Raw genomic sequence first — 15,126 nt, 5'->3', positions numbered from 1 at the left:
ATGAAGTGCAGATCAGGGATTGTTCTGAGGACCCTCTCCTGTGGATAGCTTCCACATTAGTGTTAGCTGATGAAAATCTGAATTTGTCCTTATTTTCTGGCCACAAAGCCACAACATTAAATGCCACTCTACCTCAGCACCTGTATTCCAGAAGTATAGGTATTCTCTGCTAACTGCATACTGTAGGGAAATAAACTGAAACTAAAGGCCGACAAGTGGGAATTCAAAGCTGACACTTACATCATGGAGAGGGAAGGCAGCGTCGTACACGCCTTTAGCTATCAATGTGCTGATGCCTGGAAGAGAGAGACACAGAGAGCAGAGATATGACACAACTCTGAAGGTGCTTCTCTCCCTCTGCCCCGTCATACAAATCACTCAATCCTTAATGTACATTTTACGTCAATCATGTGCTGTATCCACTGGAGAGACCTCATAATATTTTAACCTTTATATGTCTTGAAACTTCAGGAGCACAAGACTTTTTGTCCTCCAAAACAGTTTGGACTGAAGATAGATTTTTTTTACCAGAAATCCAAGCAGCTGGTGAAGTAATAGTTGAGTCAGCGGCCGTCAGTTTACGCCAAATGGCTCCAAGATGTGGCGTGAAATAAAGTGGTAGACATTGGAAAAGAGCACCTTCTGTTATCTATCTTACATCTAGTACTGCAAGCTGCCCTGTCCTGATATTTTATTGGTTCCTGAGCATGAAATTCCTCTTGTCACTAGTTCAGATTCAGCGCCGTGTTCAAGGACACTTCATTACGCCGTTGAAGTGGTTGTGAATTCAGCCCTTGACATTATGCTCCAAACTTCCTCAATTACATAACTATTTCTTATCATCTCAAGCTAAAAACAGAATTATTTTTCCTGTATTCACACTGGCCACGGAGGCTAATTTAGCCACCATGTGTCTGTATCTGCGGCACTCGGTGGAGACGTCAGGCCTCACCCTGCACTGCTTTAATTCAGTTTTTCAGTGTCAGGCAGACTGGGATTGGGTTACGTAGGTACCACTTTTAGTCTTTGGAAAATTTCATGTGGAAAGTTACAGCCTGACCTGTGGATCTGACATGTCGGATGACCTGGCACACGCAGCTGGCTCTTTCATCAAAGTAATTAATCAATTAAATATCGGTGCCTCAAAGGGAAACTGGGAACTATGCAGTGATTAGCTGTGCTATTAATGAAGCTCACCACCAGCACTCTCCCTCACACACACACACACACACACACACATACAAATGCATAAGTTCTCACTCAACCAGCTAGAAACAACCACAACTCCCAGAGGCCCTTGCTTCAATCTCAGCCTGACCCAGGAAGTCTGACCCACTTGTGGAGGAGATGGAGGAGGGCAGCAGAGACACAGGGAGAGGGCTCTGCCTGTGAGACAAAATTCATACACCAATAATGAAGAGGAAGGAAAAAATAGAGGTTAAAGAGATGCAACTCTATTTTCGCTTCCTTTCTTCCCCTGCAGCTCCATCGGTACCCGCTGGCTGAGACCTTCTGCTGTGATGGGGAAGCCAACCAGACATATGGTTGAGCACTGGAAGTGAAACGGGTGTCAGCGTTCTATATGGGACTGATGGCTCTCATGAATGCCTAGGCAGGCGTTATGTTCACATCATTAAAATCTACAAAGATGTCAACACTAAGGCAAGGCTAACGTTGATCCGAATGCTGAACGTCTGAAGGATTTATATGTCTCAGACAGTGTTCGACCAATACTTTAACTCATATAGTCATCTTTAATGTGTCTTCATATTTAGACTCTTTTGTTGCCACCTTCATAGACTTTGAGCGAAGCCGCTTTCTGGCATCTGCCTGGTGATGGGCAGGGTGTTGCCACAAAGCCCACATGAAACAAATCGCCAACAAATTAGGCTTCCAAAGATGTAGGCCTCATTATCCAATCACTGTACTCCTTCTTTGTGTCAACTGCACCTCACCTCCCCACTGAACTCCCAGCGGGCATATCAGTATCACCTCCCACTTCACCTGCAGTCTATCAAACAGTCTCGTTGGATCTGAGAGCGTCAGCACAACCTCATAATGTAACCGACAGCCAGAGATGTTACATAAGTGTTCTGCTACACCTGCTTTCCCTTTTTAATCTCACCCTTAAAGGGACAATACAAACACTTGGTCTGCTTGGGGCTGATCGAGATGTTGCTCATTTCCTGTGACTCAGCTATTACCTCACCTGTTATTGGCGTTTACTCCAGCTTCATATTAACTGCCATTTGCCCATGAACCGTTTTTTAACCTCACCTATGGTTTGACAGGTTCGTACACACACCGTCCGTCTCAGGATCTCGTACACCTAAGAAAGATGAAGGAATATTAGACTGGCAGTACAAGCTATTCCTGGACAAAGGTACCACATGAAAGACACACAGATTAAGCACTTACTATTCTGCCCCTTGTGGCGTTGTCAAAGAATGTGTCTTTAGATGTGATGTTGTACCTGAAAGCAACACAAGCAATTAATTAAAAAAAAAAAAAAAAAGGCTGCATATGTTAATTATCTATGTGTGCATCTCTAATTACATAGTGTATGCACAGACTTCAGTCAAATACCATATATGATCTTATCAATTTGAAGAGCTGTTATTGGATGTTATTTTCTCAAATAATACAAGGTTAGCATGGCCACCTATGCTAAGGTTTTAGCACTGCACAGTGTGTTTTAAAGAGGGTAATCTGTCAATCATTCAGTCAATAATGTCAGTTACAGAACAATGTCTATCTCAAGTTTGCTAATGTTAGCCATCTATGCTAAAAAAAAAACAAAAAAACACAGCTCTGTGCTTTCTAACAGCAAAGGAAGTCATGATAGCCTCTGTGTGTGTGTGTGTGTGTGTGTGTGTGTGTGTGTGTGTGTGTGTGTGTGTGTGTGTGTGTGTGTGTGTGTGTGTGTGTGTGTGTGTGTGTGTGTCTCACAGGTGGAGTTTGTCCCTGGAGAAGCAGTGCGACAGAAACTTGGTGCGTTCGTGGTCCTGGTGAGGTACTTTGGGCTGGAAAGGCTGGTTCATTTTCCTCCACAATGTGCTCACACTGGACCCGAAACCACTTTCTTCTTTCAGCTCATAACTCTGATGAAACACACGACACAGAATTTTGTTACACTCTCATGTCCAAGTGCCATAAAGTTCTGAAGAAAAAACACTTTTCTACACATTGAGCGGTGTATTATTAGTTTAAATATCAGTATAAGGATGATTAACTGAGCCACGTACAGGAAGACATCACTCAACTCTCTGCTTCTTCTTCACCTTCTGGCTTTCTGGCTTTTTGAGGGACTGACACCAAAATCTCATATTCACTAGTGGCATTTTAGATTGATCAAATGTTTTCTCCAGCAATCTGTTGTTATTGCATTGATACAACGCTCCCTCTCGTCAACCACAGAAACAGCTAGAATGCACCAACAAGCAAGTGCTGGACATGGTCCCCGAAACATCAGAGCTGATTCTGAGATCTCACCGTCTTCGTGGGGACTTTGATCTTGAGAAACTCAGCCTCTCGACACAGCACCGGCCAGGGAGCATGGATTCGAGTGAAGCTGGGGCCGTGGGTCTTTAACTGAAAAACAAACAAAACACCATGTGAACATATGATCTAATGTTTGTCTAAATGACTCAGGAACCTTCAACAGAAAAAAATGTGTCTACCCAGTCAAGTGGTCACACCCAGAGGGTACAATGCTACATGTATATTAAGTGTGTCTATGTCCTTGTATCTTCAGATTGATCTCAGACAAGGTACTCAGTCACATTCTTGTATGTGTTCTTGCACATGCACTTTAAAGTGTCTGAACCAAAGTTTGCCACGATAAAGTACTTTTTTTTTAACCTTAAACTTTCATTTTATTGGGAAATATATTACCAGATTGCTTGGCTGGAACTACCTGTTTACCAGACCATCTGTCAGTACTGTTCTGCAATCCAATATAGCCGACAGACTTTAGCAGGAAAGACCTCAGTATGCGCTGCGCTTCCCTGCAGTCAGTTGCTTCTCAGCTGCTTTTGCCTTCAGACCTCAAAAGTGGCATCTGGAGCTGCAGCTCCACATTTCAGAGTACCCAGCACTCCTCAATCCAAATTATACTTGACATCTAAACCAGGCACAGCCAATGCCTGCCATCAGCCTGACCCACTGAAACACGTTGGCTAACCAGCAGCATTACTGGTGTTTATGAAAGATAAATGTAGCCTCTGTTCCTAAAGCAAAGCCTGGAGCTCTTCTTCCTCACTGCGTTGCTGTTGCAGCCTGTTCCTGACACATTGGATGCCTTTCTGTTCCAACATCATCTCCACCAAACACAAATGATGTATTTGCTGTATGTGAAATGAAATCCTCATCGAGCTTGTTCTGTTAATGAATCATGGTCCAGTGCCCACACTTGAATTATTATATAGCATTAAGATGCATTAGCAAAATGTGATAATTGGCAGCTCCAAATAGCATCAGAAGGTGTGTGACTGAGTTCTCAACATCAGTGAATTGACAAACCTCCTTCTGACCTTCTGTAGTTGAAAATTTAAATTAAAAAAAACTATGCAGCGGCCATGATGGAGCTTGTTTGCAGCTTAAGGGGGAGAAATGAAAGAGAGCAGAGGCAGCAGGGGACGACAGCCAGGTAACCTTACCCTCCTCAGACCCCCATCAGCTTCTGTGAGAGGGGGGAGTGACAAGAGAAAGGTGGCATGGCAAATGACGGAAACCTGAAACGATTCCCTTTCTCCTCTCTCGACTCCTACTCTCCTGAGATCGTTCACTCCCTCGCAGCACCACCACCCCTCCTCACATATATATTACTGTACCTTCTGCTACCCGCTAGACACTGTTTCACTGACTGATTGACTGACTGGCTGACTCACTAACTGTCACTCTTGCTCTTCTTATATTTCATTATCTTCTGCCTCACTCACGTCCACAGTCCTTAATCATACAAAGACATGCAGTGGAGCGTAAAGCCACCTGACCTTGTATGTATTGTAATGTGTAAAGACAACTGTGTGTATGTAACTCATAGGTTTGTTTTAGTGTTTTATCTTGCAATGAGGCCATCCATATAAGATGGAAAACAACTTTCAAAATGAACTCAATTCATGTCTGCCCAAACCAATCAGTGTTAGACCAGAATAATAATATTGGTGCTGAGGATTTTAAGTCGACATGAAGACAAGTGGAAGAAATATGCTGATCAACAATCCATTTTTCTTGTTCTGTGAAGAAACGTGACATCCTAATGTTAAAACTGTCGACATAACTCGAGTTAGCTTGATTGTTTCTCCAAGAAGCTGCTAATGATCAGCACGGCAGATGTTTTTAAACCAGAGTGATTAAGGTTGATCAAAATGCTGCAAGATCTATTAAAAGTGGAAATATTAAAGAGCGTGAGAGCGCGCGCGTGTGTGTGTGTGTGTGTGTGTGTGTGTGTGTGTGTGTGTGTGTGTGTGTGTGTGTGTGTGTGTGTGTGTTATTATATGTTCTGTGTATCTCATTCAAGTGGTGTTGCCAAAGCAAATGTTACACCTCATTAGACTACATTACCCATAAGCCCTGTTGCTTGCCTGTCCTCTTCCCTCTTCCTGAAGAACATAAACATGTTGGGAGTTCTTTTTCCACTGGTCTCTCACACCCACACCCTCTCTCTGACATCTGACTGCCTGTAAATGTGTAGAGTGGAGGTCTGATAGCTCCTCAGTGATGCTCTTGTCTGTTCCTGTTCCTGCTGCTTCTTGCTCCGTCACAACACTCAGAAACTAGCAACGATTCAAGGCGTTAAACTGCTCCAGCTGCCTCATTCTTTACTTTGGCATCTCTACCTCGCTCTCCTCCCTCACTTATCTGTGCCCAACGTCTAACAACATCCATGACATTCACCCGCTTGCTCACACTCATTTTTCAGCACTCTCACCCCTTTTTTCCCTCCTCCTCCTCCCCTTCCCTCCTCTTCTATCTCTCCATCAAAAAGAAGAGGTTATAAATACCTTTCAGCCTAGAGAAGGTTAATTAGTAGAGGGATTTCCAATTAGCTCTTTATCTCTGTAGGGGGGGAAGTAGGACGCAGCTGGGGGCGTCTTTGGATTGGGGGGGGCATCGAATATGAGAGGGTGATCGGTTGGGCGATGGGATGGCTGGGTAGAGAGTGAACCATAAAGTGATGAAGACTGAGAGGGAGGCAAGATGGATCACACAGAGAAAGACAAACGAACACAAAGACGCAAAGACAAACCAGCATGAAAGGTGGTTATTAGCGAGGTCTTTGAACTGAGGTAACAGCTGCAGGGGGGCTGACATTACAGGCTCTCCTTCAGACCTGCAGGTGGGCGGATGCTGGCATCAACCTGCACACACTGGCTGCTGTATTCTACAAGTACACGCGACCTGTTGAATGGCACAAACACGAACGCATCTTAACTGATCATTTCTGCGACAACGATCATGAAAACCTGCTGCTTTTTGTTCATTTTGTTCATTTACAGGATGAAACGCTTCAGGTTTCTGCCGCACAGCTGAAACATCAGAGGCAGAACATGCTGGAAAAAAAGCCAATAAGACTCTTTTAATCTAGCATAAAGTGCGAAATTAAAATTAAAAGGTATTTTCGCTTTGTGCTCATCCCTGATATACAGAGTTTGGAGTTGCCACAGTAACAGTTGTGTTTACGCCTCATGTCCGAGTCTTTATACTCCTAATTGCTGCGCTCAGATAATCACCTCTTTTAAAAGCAGCCTCAAAACCTTTTTTTTCTGCTGCCTTTCAGTGACTGAATAGTTTGCTATGAATGGGTAAAATGTAGAGTACCCCTGTCTCCACGCAAAGCCAAACACATGTGGGTAAGGTGAATTGGTAAATGTGTTAGCCGGTATCCAGCCTCCCTCCCAGTGCATTCTGGGATAGACTCCAGCCATTTGCTCCCTACATGTTTAAGGATCTTTGTTGTTCAAACATTATTTGTGATATTCACCGTCATGGGTACACACTTAAGCTTCAACCCAAACCTTCCCCTCCAAGAGAACAATGTGTACATTCAGTCGTCAATGACTTTAATATTTTGTGTGATTATTGCCATTTCTCTACAACACGGTGGTGCAAACATGGAGGTGTAGTACAGACGAGCGTGCTGGTCTGCTACCTGTTAAGCAATCTGTGTGGAGAGAGTGATTCTCTACCAAAGGGGAGTCTTGCCAAAAACAGTTAATCCTGCTCATTCTGTTTCCCAAGCCCCCACAGACTGAACTCGTCAGAAGTCCCAGCTCCACTTCTTAAATTAACATCGAGCGCTGATTTAATTAAAAGTGTTCTGTAAGAGGATGTCCCTGAGAGATCAAAGGTGAGCTCAATAATCCTCAGACACAGTCAACAAGTTGGACATTTAAGACATTTTTTTTCGAGCGTCCAGTTTATGTGAAGTCACGCAGGTTGGTGATAAACACGAGAATTTGGTTCAGTACAATGCACAGATTAATAAAAAATACTTTTTTTTTTCTTTTTAATCTAAACACAACGTGGAAGCGCTTACAAAGATTAACCTACTTTATGTGTTTAATGGGGCTCCACTTACGTTTTATGAAATTAGTCATGTCATGATGCAGTTGAACCACATTGTGCACTTAATGGAATAACTTAACACTGCACTGGTACTGCTATGCTAAACACTGGTTAAATAATAAGTGCTGGCTCCAGTCATTTCAGACTTGGCCAAACCCCAGTAAAGTCATATTACATCTATTAAACCGCCTGCTGCGACAAGACTGAGTGAGACAGGGCCAACTCTTATAACAATAAAAACAGTGTAACAGCACCTCATTGACATTTTTCAACCTGCAGCAAGAAACAGAGCCAGACTGAGGAGTCCTACTCAAATATGCTAGCAGCCGAAGAATGCTAAACAGCAGATATGGAGTAAAGTGAAATTTGAGGTTAATCATTAAATACCAAACTTTCATATTAACCCTAATCCCTCACAAAGCACTACAATGCAAATTAAAACTTGTTGCCACGCATATATTGCCCCTGTTAGGCAGCAGGTTAGCAGTTTATTCAGTGTTATTCAATGCATGATTCTGGTGCAGATACAGGCCGTTTTGATGCAGGCACAGCATGAACTTCATGAATTATAATGTGTCAAACATGTAAAAAAAACTGATTTGCTGCATTATTTTATCATCTGCACAGACTACAGTGACAAAATGTGTTCCGGATTGTCACTTTTCTGATTGTATCTATATGATGCTCTTATTGCCAGCACCTACTAAAACTCTGATGGAAGAAGTGTAACTGTGTTTGTTGGTCGTTTTGCACCCATCACTACATTCATGTGAGGGATACTGAAGTGCAAGTCTTCCTCTTCATACTGGCTGCTCGCAGCAGCAGATTTGATCTACCCCTCTATCAATGAGATGAGATAAGGAGCTATCACTCAGTCAGATAATCTCATCCCGGCTTAGGCACCATGGCCACACTGTCAACAATCTGATTAATACTAGCCTGCAGACCTCACACGCTGCCAACTGGCAGCCAGCCAGCACACACACACGTCCTCACAGTCACATGTATTTAGTGGAATAGGTATCACACAAACACACACTGAACCTGAACACAAGTCCTACTATGCTGCATTTAAAGAGCAGATAATTCATCCCTGAACGCTGAAGAGCCTGTTGGTAAGCGCATCGTATCACTGTTGTAATGTGACAGTTCACAAAACTGCAGGGCCGTTCCTTGCGGCATCCAACAGCTGAAGCGAGCCACACTTCACTGTCCCAAATAAGTCCTCAAAGTGTCAGAGCCAAAGAGCAGCGGCAGTTCATCTGGTAACAAGTGGAACTTTAACAATAACTACATTTGTACATTTCTGTGGCAGTGGGCCTGCAGCACACAGACTGTGTGTTCTGCCAAGCCACTACACACACACAATCCAAAGGCAAGACTGAACTACACACTCTCACACACGACTACTGGTTGCTACGTAACACACAATCACAGCGAAGCGACATGTACATGAGGAAACAAAATTACCCGTTTCAGGCTAAATTAGTAAATCGATACAAAGAGGTCAGCGCAGCAGCTGTGTTGGCTGCAGCGAGTAGAGTTAAAGTCTGCCGGCTCACATGAAACCATCAGGCCCTCGTGTGGATTCAGACTCCAAAATAAACAGTAATATATCGAGGTGATAGACACAAAACGGCATAAACATCACATGAAAAAGAAAGTGTGGAGTGTAAGTAACTGAATCATAGGTAGAAAACAGTAGTGAATGTGAGCAGCGTGGGTCGAAGACTCAATGAAAATTTTCAGAAAACATGAACAGACCTCAGTGTATCTCTATATGTAACAGGAAGTAGCTACATCTTGTCTGAAGATACAATTAAAATGCTTATCTGAGCTCAGTTCAAATGTTTGGAGATCCACAACGTTGGTCTAATTTGCTTCCATAAAGGGCAAAACAGAGTGTTTGATATAATTTGACGACGTGGAACAATCATCAGTCTTTACAGTTTCCATAGGATCGACACACATCCACACCATTGGCAGTACATATTGTTGGTTCAAGGTTCCTTGTGTCTTCCAGCAAGTGTTTCTTGAAGAAGGAACAAGGCTGAATGACTCATCAGACTTGATTTTTTTTTTCTTTTTTTTCTTCATTTCTCAGGTTTGCAGGTTTGGTGCAGCTTGCATCGAGTTACGCATTTGTGTGTTGCCCTGGATACAAGCTGTTCTGACACAGAACTTCTTTAAATACCACTTTGTCAAGGATTTTCTATCAAGGCTTCTGTGACAGAGGTTTTTGATTGAATTGTTCTTTGGTCCCCCTTTTTATTTCCTTCAAGAAAGAAGGAACCATCGGAAGGTTTCGCCCCTTTAGAGTTTCTATAGGATGCTGGCCATGTAAGATGGGCTAACTCTGCTAAAAGAAGCCAAAAAAGAAGCCAAAAAAGTCTATTTTCTACTCATTTGAATAAACAGTTGTCTTGTGTCATCAAGCAGCAAAGCCCAGAATTTTGAGTGTAGAATGGATCTTTCCATTATTGAACCAGAAATTAGACTTTGATGATGTTGTGGATGCCCAAATTAAAAATTATCAGCAAAGACATATTTTGTATTTTTGAGTGCAAATTACCTGTGTCGCCCTATAGGTACACAAGATACAGGTGGATCTCTCAGCATGCCTTCTATTATTGTGTCTGTGCTTTGTTTGTTCTTAAGTTGACACATATTGATCAGCATAAACGTAACAACTCCTCTGGATCCTCTCTTCTTCATGTAGTGCTTCTGTTATTTGATCCAACAGCAGCTAGATGATTGAGGCAGCACAACATGATGCTTAACACAGAAAATACAAATTTCAAAGGTTTGTCGAAACCTCCTGACACTAGGTTCTTGCTGGTCTAATAGCCGCGTTGCATCCCTCACAACACCTCGAGTCTCACCCACCTCTTTCCTCTACCATCTGAACCAGGCTCCTATGTAGGCGCCCACCTTAAATAGCTCATGAAGGAGTTACATCAGATCCTGTGTTGAGATTTATCTTAAAAAATCCTGTGAAGTCAGCAAAAACGAGCTGGAAATCAAACCACAGCAGCAAACAGCAGGCAGACAGAGTTAGCGAGTAGCTGGTCAACACAGAGAAACATTAACCAGTATAAAGAGTCAAATATTTCCCTCAGGATATGGTGGAGACCAAAACAGAGTTCAAAAGGAAAGTGAATAATAGACTTGCATTTGTCAGATGGTAAGAAACATGACTTCAAATGAATGCTAATGTTGGTTTGTGTCTGCTGGAGTCTTAATTATATCACCATACCATATCAACCAAGGTGATAATTCCTTAATCCTATGTGAACAGCTTGTTATGTTGGCCCCAAAACACCAGAAATGAGCAAAGCGAAGTTGACTGTTGACTATTAACTCATGTCCCTGATACAGTGGCCTGGTGACATTTGGTTTCAGATCAGAAAAGGATAGCATTAAAAACACCTGAAGCACCTATTGTTGCATGCTAATGCAGATGAGAGCAAGGGCTGTGTTTCTTGAAACTTTTCCCAGAATATGTGTCCAAGGGTGATTTAAGAGCTGGCTGACAAACAGCTCTTTAAATTCCAAAATTTGGCTTATGTTGTCTGAAAAACTCTCAGGACGACGAACAATGAGCAAATACGTTGTGATGGTGGCAGTGTGAAGTAGTTTCTTTGTTTCTTGTCTTAAAAGGTTGCTGATCAGGAATTTTCCAAGTCTTTGAATCCACAAGCAAGGAAGAGTTTTCACCAAACTCATTACTCACAACTGCATTACCAAAGGTGTGCAGCAAGTTAAGTGTCAATACAGTGTCTTGGAGAGGAAAGGAGGGAGAGAACACATACATTAGCATACAGCCATTCATGCACACTCACCTCTCTGTCTCTCTCAATCTCCAGGCCGGCCTCCAGCAGGTTGGCTTCAAATTCCTGTCTGATTAGACGCATCTCATGATCAGCCGGCTCCGTTGGCTCGCTTCCTCCTGCACCTCCAAGCTCCACGAACACCTCGCCGACACTCGCGGCCTCTCCTCCTCTTCCTGTCGCCGCGTCAGAACCCACTGAAGGGGGAAAGTTGCCATTGGAAACAATGGATAACCTGTCATGTGAAACTGAGGTGCTGGCAGGAGATCGTATGGAGCTGTGCCGTCGCTGATGGAAGACCAAAACGTAATCGACTTTCCGCCGGCCATCAGAAAAGCAAAGGCCTTCACCGCTGCCTTGAGGGCTTGAAGTTGAACCCACAACCTGTAGGGAGCAAAGAGAAATGATGAGGGAATGTAGAATATACAGCAAGTACTCTATGAAAACAGGAGTGCCAACCATTGAAACTGCTGAGACAGAAGAAATGGACAGGAAATCTCCATCATCCTCTCATTTGTTTAAAATAATCATAACAAGGTATCACAATCTAACAATACAAACTGTTTAAAGACAGCATACACAGACCCTTTAAGCAGCAGTGGAGTTATGTAATAAGTGTTTGAATGAACTTAAACATCTACTGCACTGTCAGCATACGCAAGCAGAAGTGGCTTTTGGCAGGTTCTCAAAAACACTGAAGTGAGAACCTTCAGCAGCAGAGTGGGCAGTCAGCTCACCTTTGGCAGCTTTATTCTTTATTTAGACAAAGGGAAAGTAGAGAGGGAGACTAAACATGGAGGGCACAAGAGGGAACATTCTGTAGGCTCTGGCCATGATGGGATTTTGTTTTGAACTTCCTGAGAGGTTTCTTACTTAGCAGGACAGATTGCTAAAATATGTGCAGTCTATTTATGACAGTCTGTGTGTGTCATAACACACAAACAACAATCACAGTCTGAATGTATTTGTTGGAATTGGACTAATAAATTGGCTATCAATAACTTAAGGGTAACCTGCTTGTGTTTTTGTAACTGTAACCTAATGATCTTGCTCAAACTCTGGCCACCAGACGGCTCATAAAAGTGCAATATTTAACCAGCAAAACAAGTTAGCTTGTTTAGCTATATCGCATGGAAGTCATTATGTTTTTATTTGTTGGAACAATAATTTTCTAAGTATAAAGAGATGGGCACGTGGTACAAATGCACAGTCAAGCTCAAGTTTCTCATGGAGTAGAAAGTATTAGCTCAATTTTTCACATTTTTTTGGTCTCAAACTGCTGTCACTGCAGCTCTGCTGTTAGTTGCATCTTGCTAAAACTAGCGAGATGAACGCTAGCAGAGGTGGCTTAATCTATGCCTGTCTCTTTTTTAACAGGTGTATAAAAAATATCTTCAGCAATTGTCAAGAAATGCTTTAATCCTGCAATAAGGGAACACAGAATTGGTTGTGAAGTTGTGACTGCAGTACTTTAATACCATCTTTTCTACTTTGCGTAAAAAGTTAGCATGTTTTTGTATTCAGCAGTTCCAGAGCAACATTAGCATTCACTTAGAGTTTTGGCCACCTAGTCCAATATTCCCTCTCTTTTAACTATGTTTTTAATCTCTACTGCTTTCTCTCCCAATGTCTGGGGGAATTCTTTAGCTAAATGCTCCACCATGTTGACCAGCTAGCTGTTAGCTACATCTGTCTGCTGTTTGGTGTTTTTTGGCTGCCCCATGAGGCTGAAAATGACACAATGAGAGCAGTGAGACTGAATTAAAACATTCAATTCACAGACCGGAGAGCTAAAAAATGAGCTGAAACTCACTACAGAGCTCCATAAAGCTGAGGGGAGCTGCAGATTCAGGTGATAACTCTTTGTAGGTCTATCACTACAAGTGACCCGCCTCATACCGTAACATTGTTTTCACACGGTCATTTGATACACTGTTAGTGTGAAATATTGGTTATAGGCACTTTAATGATGTGTTTCACCATCCATACATATATACAGAAACACCAGAAAATGCTGCTCAAGGGACTCACTTACTGGTCCTGGCTGTCAGTCAACATGAAGTTTAGCTTGGATCTGGATGGTAATAAAATATGGCCTCGTGCTTTGTTTGTTCCACTGCCAGATTAGGTCAAATGTTTAAAAGCCCCTGACATCTATAGTCCTCTAACACAGGCGCCTTCTATTTATGTTGATTGTACTCTTAATGATGGTGTGGGAATGCACTGTAGTTCATTGATACAGTCCTCCCGGAACAATTTACACCTTCATCATTAATTTACATTGGCTGTGTCCAAAACCACATTGTGTTTGCTATAGTGCATTTTATTTACTGCCTGTCACTTTATTTGCATAATTCTTAGAGTTGAATGCATGCACAAACATGTCCAGAATGGAATGAAAACATATCTAGAGACCTTGGAAACATAGCATCAGTCTGCTGTCGAGTAAAATAATAATACCCATTGGAAGTTTTAGGAAGTTTTCCTGCATACATTCATTCTATACAGAACATACAACGGCTGCTACCTTCAAACTCCTGGAGCGTTCCCTGAGGATTTTTTGTTCGATGATGTTTTATATATATATATATATATATATATATATATATATATATATATATATATATACACACACACACACACACACACACACACACACACATTTATACATATATGTGTGTGTGTGTGTGTGTGTGTGTACATACACTGGGAAGATTCCCATTTGGTTCAGCCTAGTTAGTGCCAAGAAGGTGTAAATGTCAGTAAAAGCTGAAGGAAACCTCTGGAGGACATTCCCTAGAGGTTCCCAGAAGATTGTAAAATCTTTACAGAGCCTCATCAGTTTGGTGATACCATATTTTCACATGGTTAACAGTTTACCTAATAATAGTGTCACACTGAAGAAATAAACAATAATAACAATATTTTGCTCATCATTATTACTGTATATTACGGTGTCTGCATATCAAATAGTCTCTGTACAACAATAATAGTTGCGGGATCACTTCGTGAACAGTGGTTTGCAATGAGGATTCCTCATAATTAAAACTACTACAGTGGGTGGTAAAAAAGACACAGATTGGTCCACAGGTGTGAAGCGGATGGATACTGATGTACTTACTGGGATCTTGTCTTCGTTCGGGGAGATCTGCATGCTGTTGCGCTTTAAAGACACAGAGAGAAGTAGAGGAAGAAGAAGAAAAGAGGGAGTGAAAGTTGGCGGTTTTCGCAGAAAAAAACAGCCGAATTCATCACCACCACCTTCATCCCCATCATCCCCAAATGACACCCGAGGTCACTCCAGTTAGTCCACAGCCCAGGAGGAGCGACGGCTCATCTGCACCGGATCACATTGTTGTGTTAAAGACGGATCTGTCAGATCGAACAGGCTGCGCATCTACACTCAGCAGCCGGATCACATGCTGGTGATACCCATCTATCCAACTGTGTGATCTGGAGGCTTCCTGCGCACCGCCGGCGCTTTTTGGCACAGAGCGTGCCACACTGTAAGAAATGTCCGTCTTCAACGTGTGTTTTTTTTTAATCTTGATGCTGAGCCTCAGAATTCCCTTTAGGCAAAGAAAATCCAAATATTTTTGCCAAATGCATGAAAACTCCAATGATTCTCTGTGTGGTTTCAACGGCTTTTATAAGTCTCTGAAATAGGCGACGTCTCCAATTTCACCTGACAGTAGAAAAATCTCCATTCATAAGTTGATTTGCGATA

General features: G+C 42.4%; 1 protein-coding gene across 1 annotated transcript in view; it reads right to left on the bottom strand.

Annotated features, from left to right (window-relative positions):
* The window catches only part of ano2b (anoctamin 2b), a 54,956-nt gene extending 40,111 nt beyond the window's left edge, over positions 1-14,845 (bottom strand). Inside the window, exons 1-7 of the mRNA XM_070992117.1 lie at positions 14,521-14,845; positions 11,412-11,783; positions 3,493-3,591; positions 2,950-3,101; positions 2,419-2,473; positions 2,278-2,329; positions 241-296 (exon numbers count right to left, since the gene is read on the bottom strand). Of these exons, the coding sequence (XP_070848218.1) occupies positions 241-296; positions 2,278-2,329; positions 2,419-2,473; positions 2,950-3,101; positions 3,493-3,591; positions 11,412-11,783; positions 14,521-14,553 (819 nt within the window). The 5' untranslated portion in view covers positions 14,554-14,845. The remainder of the gene's footprint in view (positions 1-240; positions 297-2,277; positions 2,330-2,418; positions 2,474-2,949; positions 3,102-3,492; positions 3,592-11,411; positions 11,784-14,520) is intronic.
* Between the last annotated feature and the right edge of the window lie 281 nt (positions 14,846-15,126).

The sequence above is a fragment of the Chaetodon trifascialis genome, chromosome 22, assembly GCF_039877785.1.
Source record: "Chaetodon trifascialis isolate fChaTrf1 chromosome 22, fChaTrf1.hap1, whole genome shotgun sequence".
Lineage (NCBI taxonomy): Eukaryota > Metazoa > Chordata > Actinopteri > Chaetodontiformes > Chaetodontidae > Chaetodon > Chaetodon trifascialis.
This window is presented reverse-complemented; position numbering and strand designations above follow the sequence as displayed.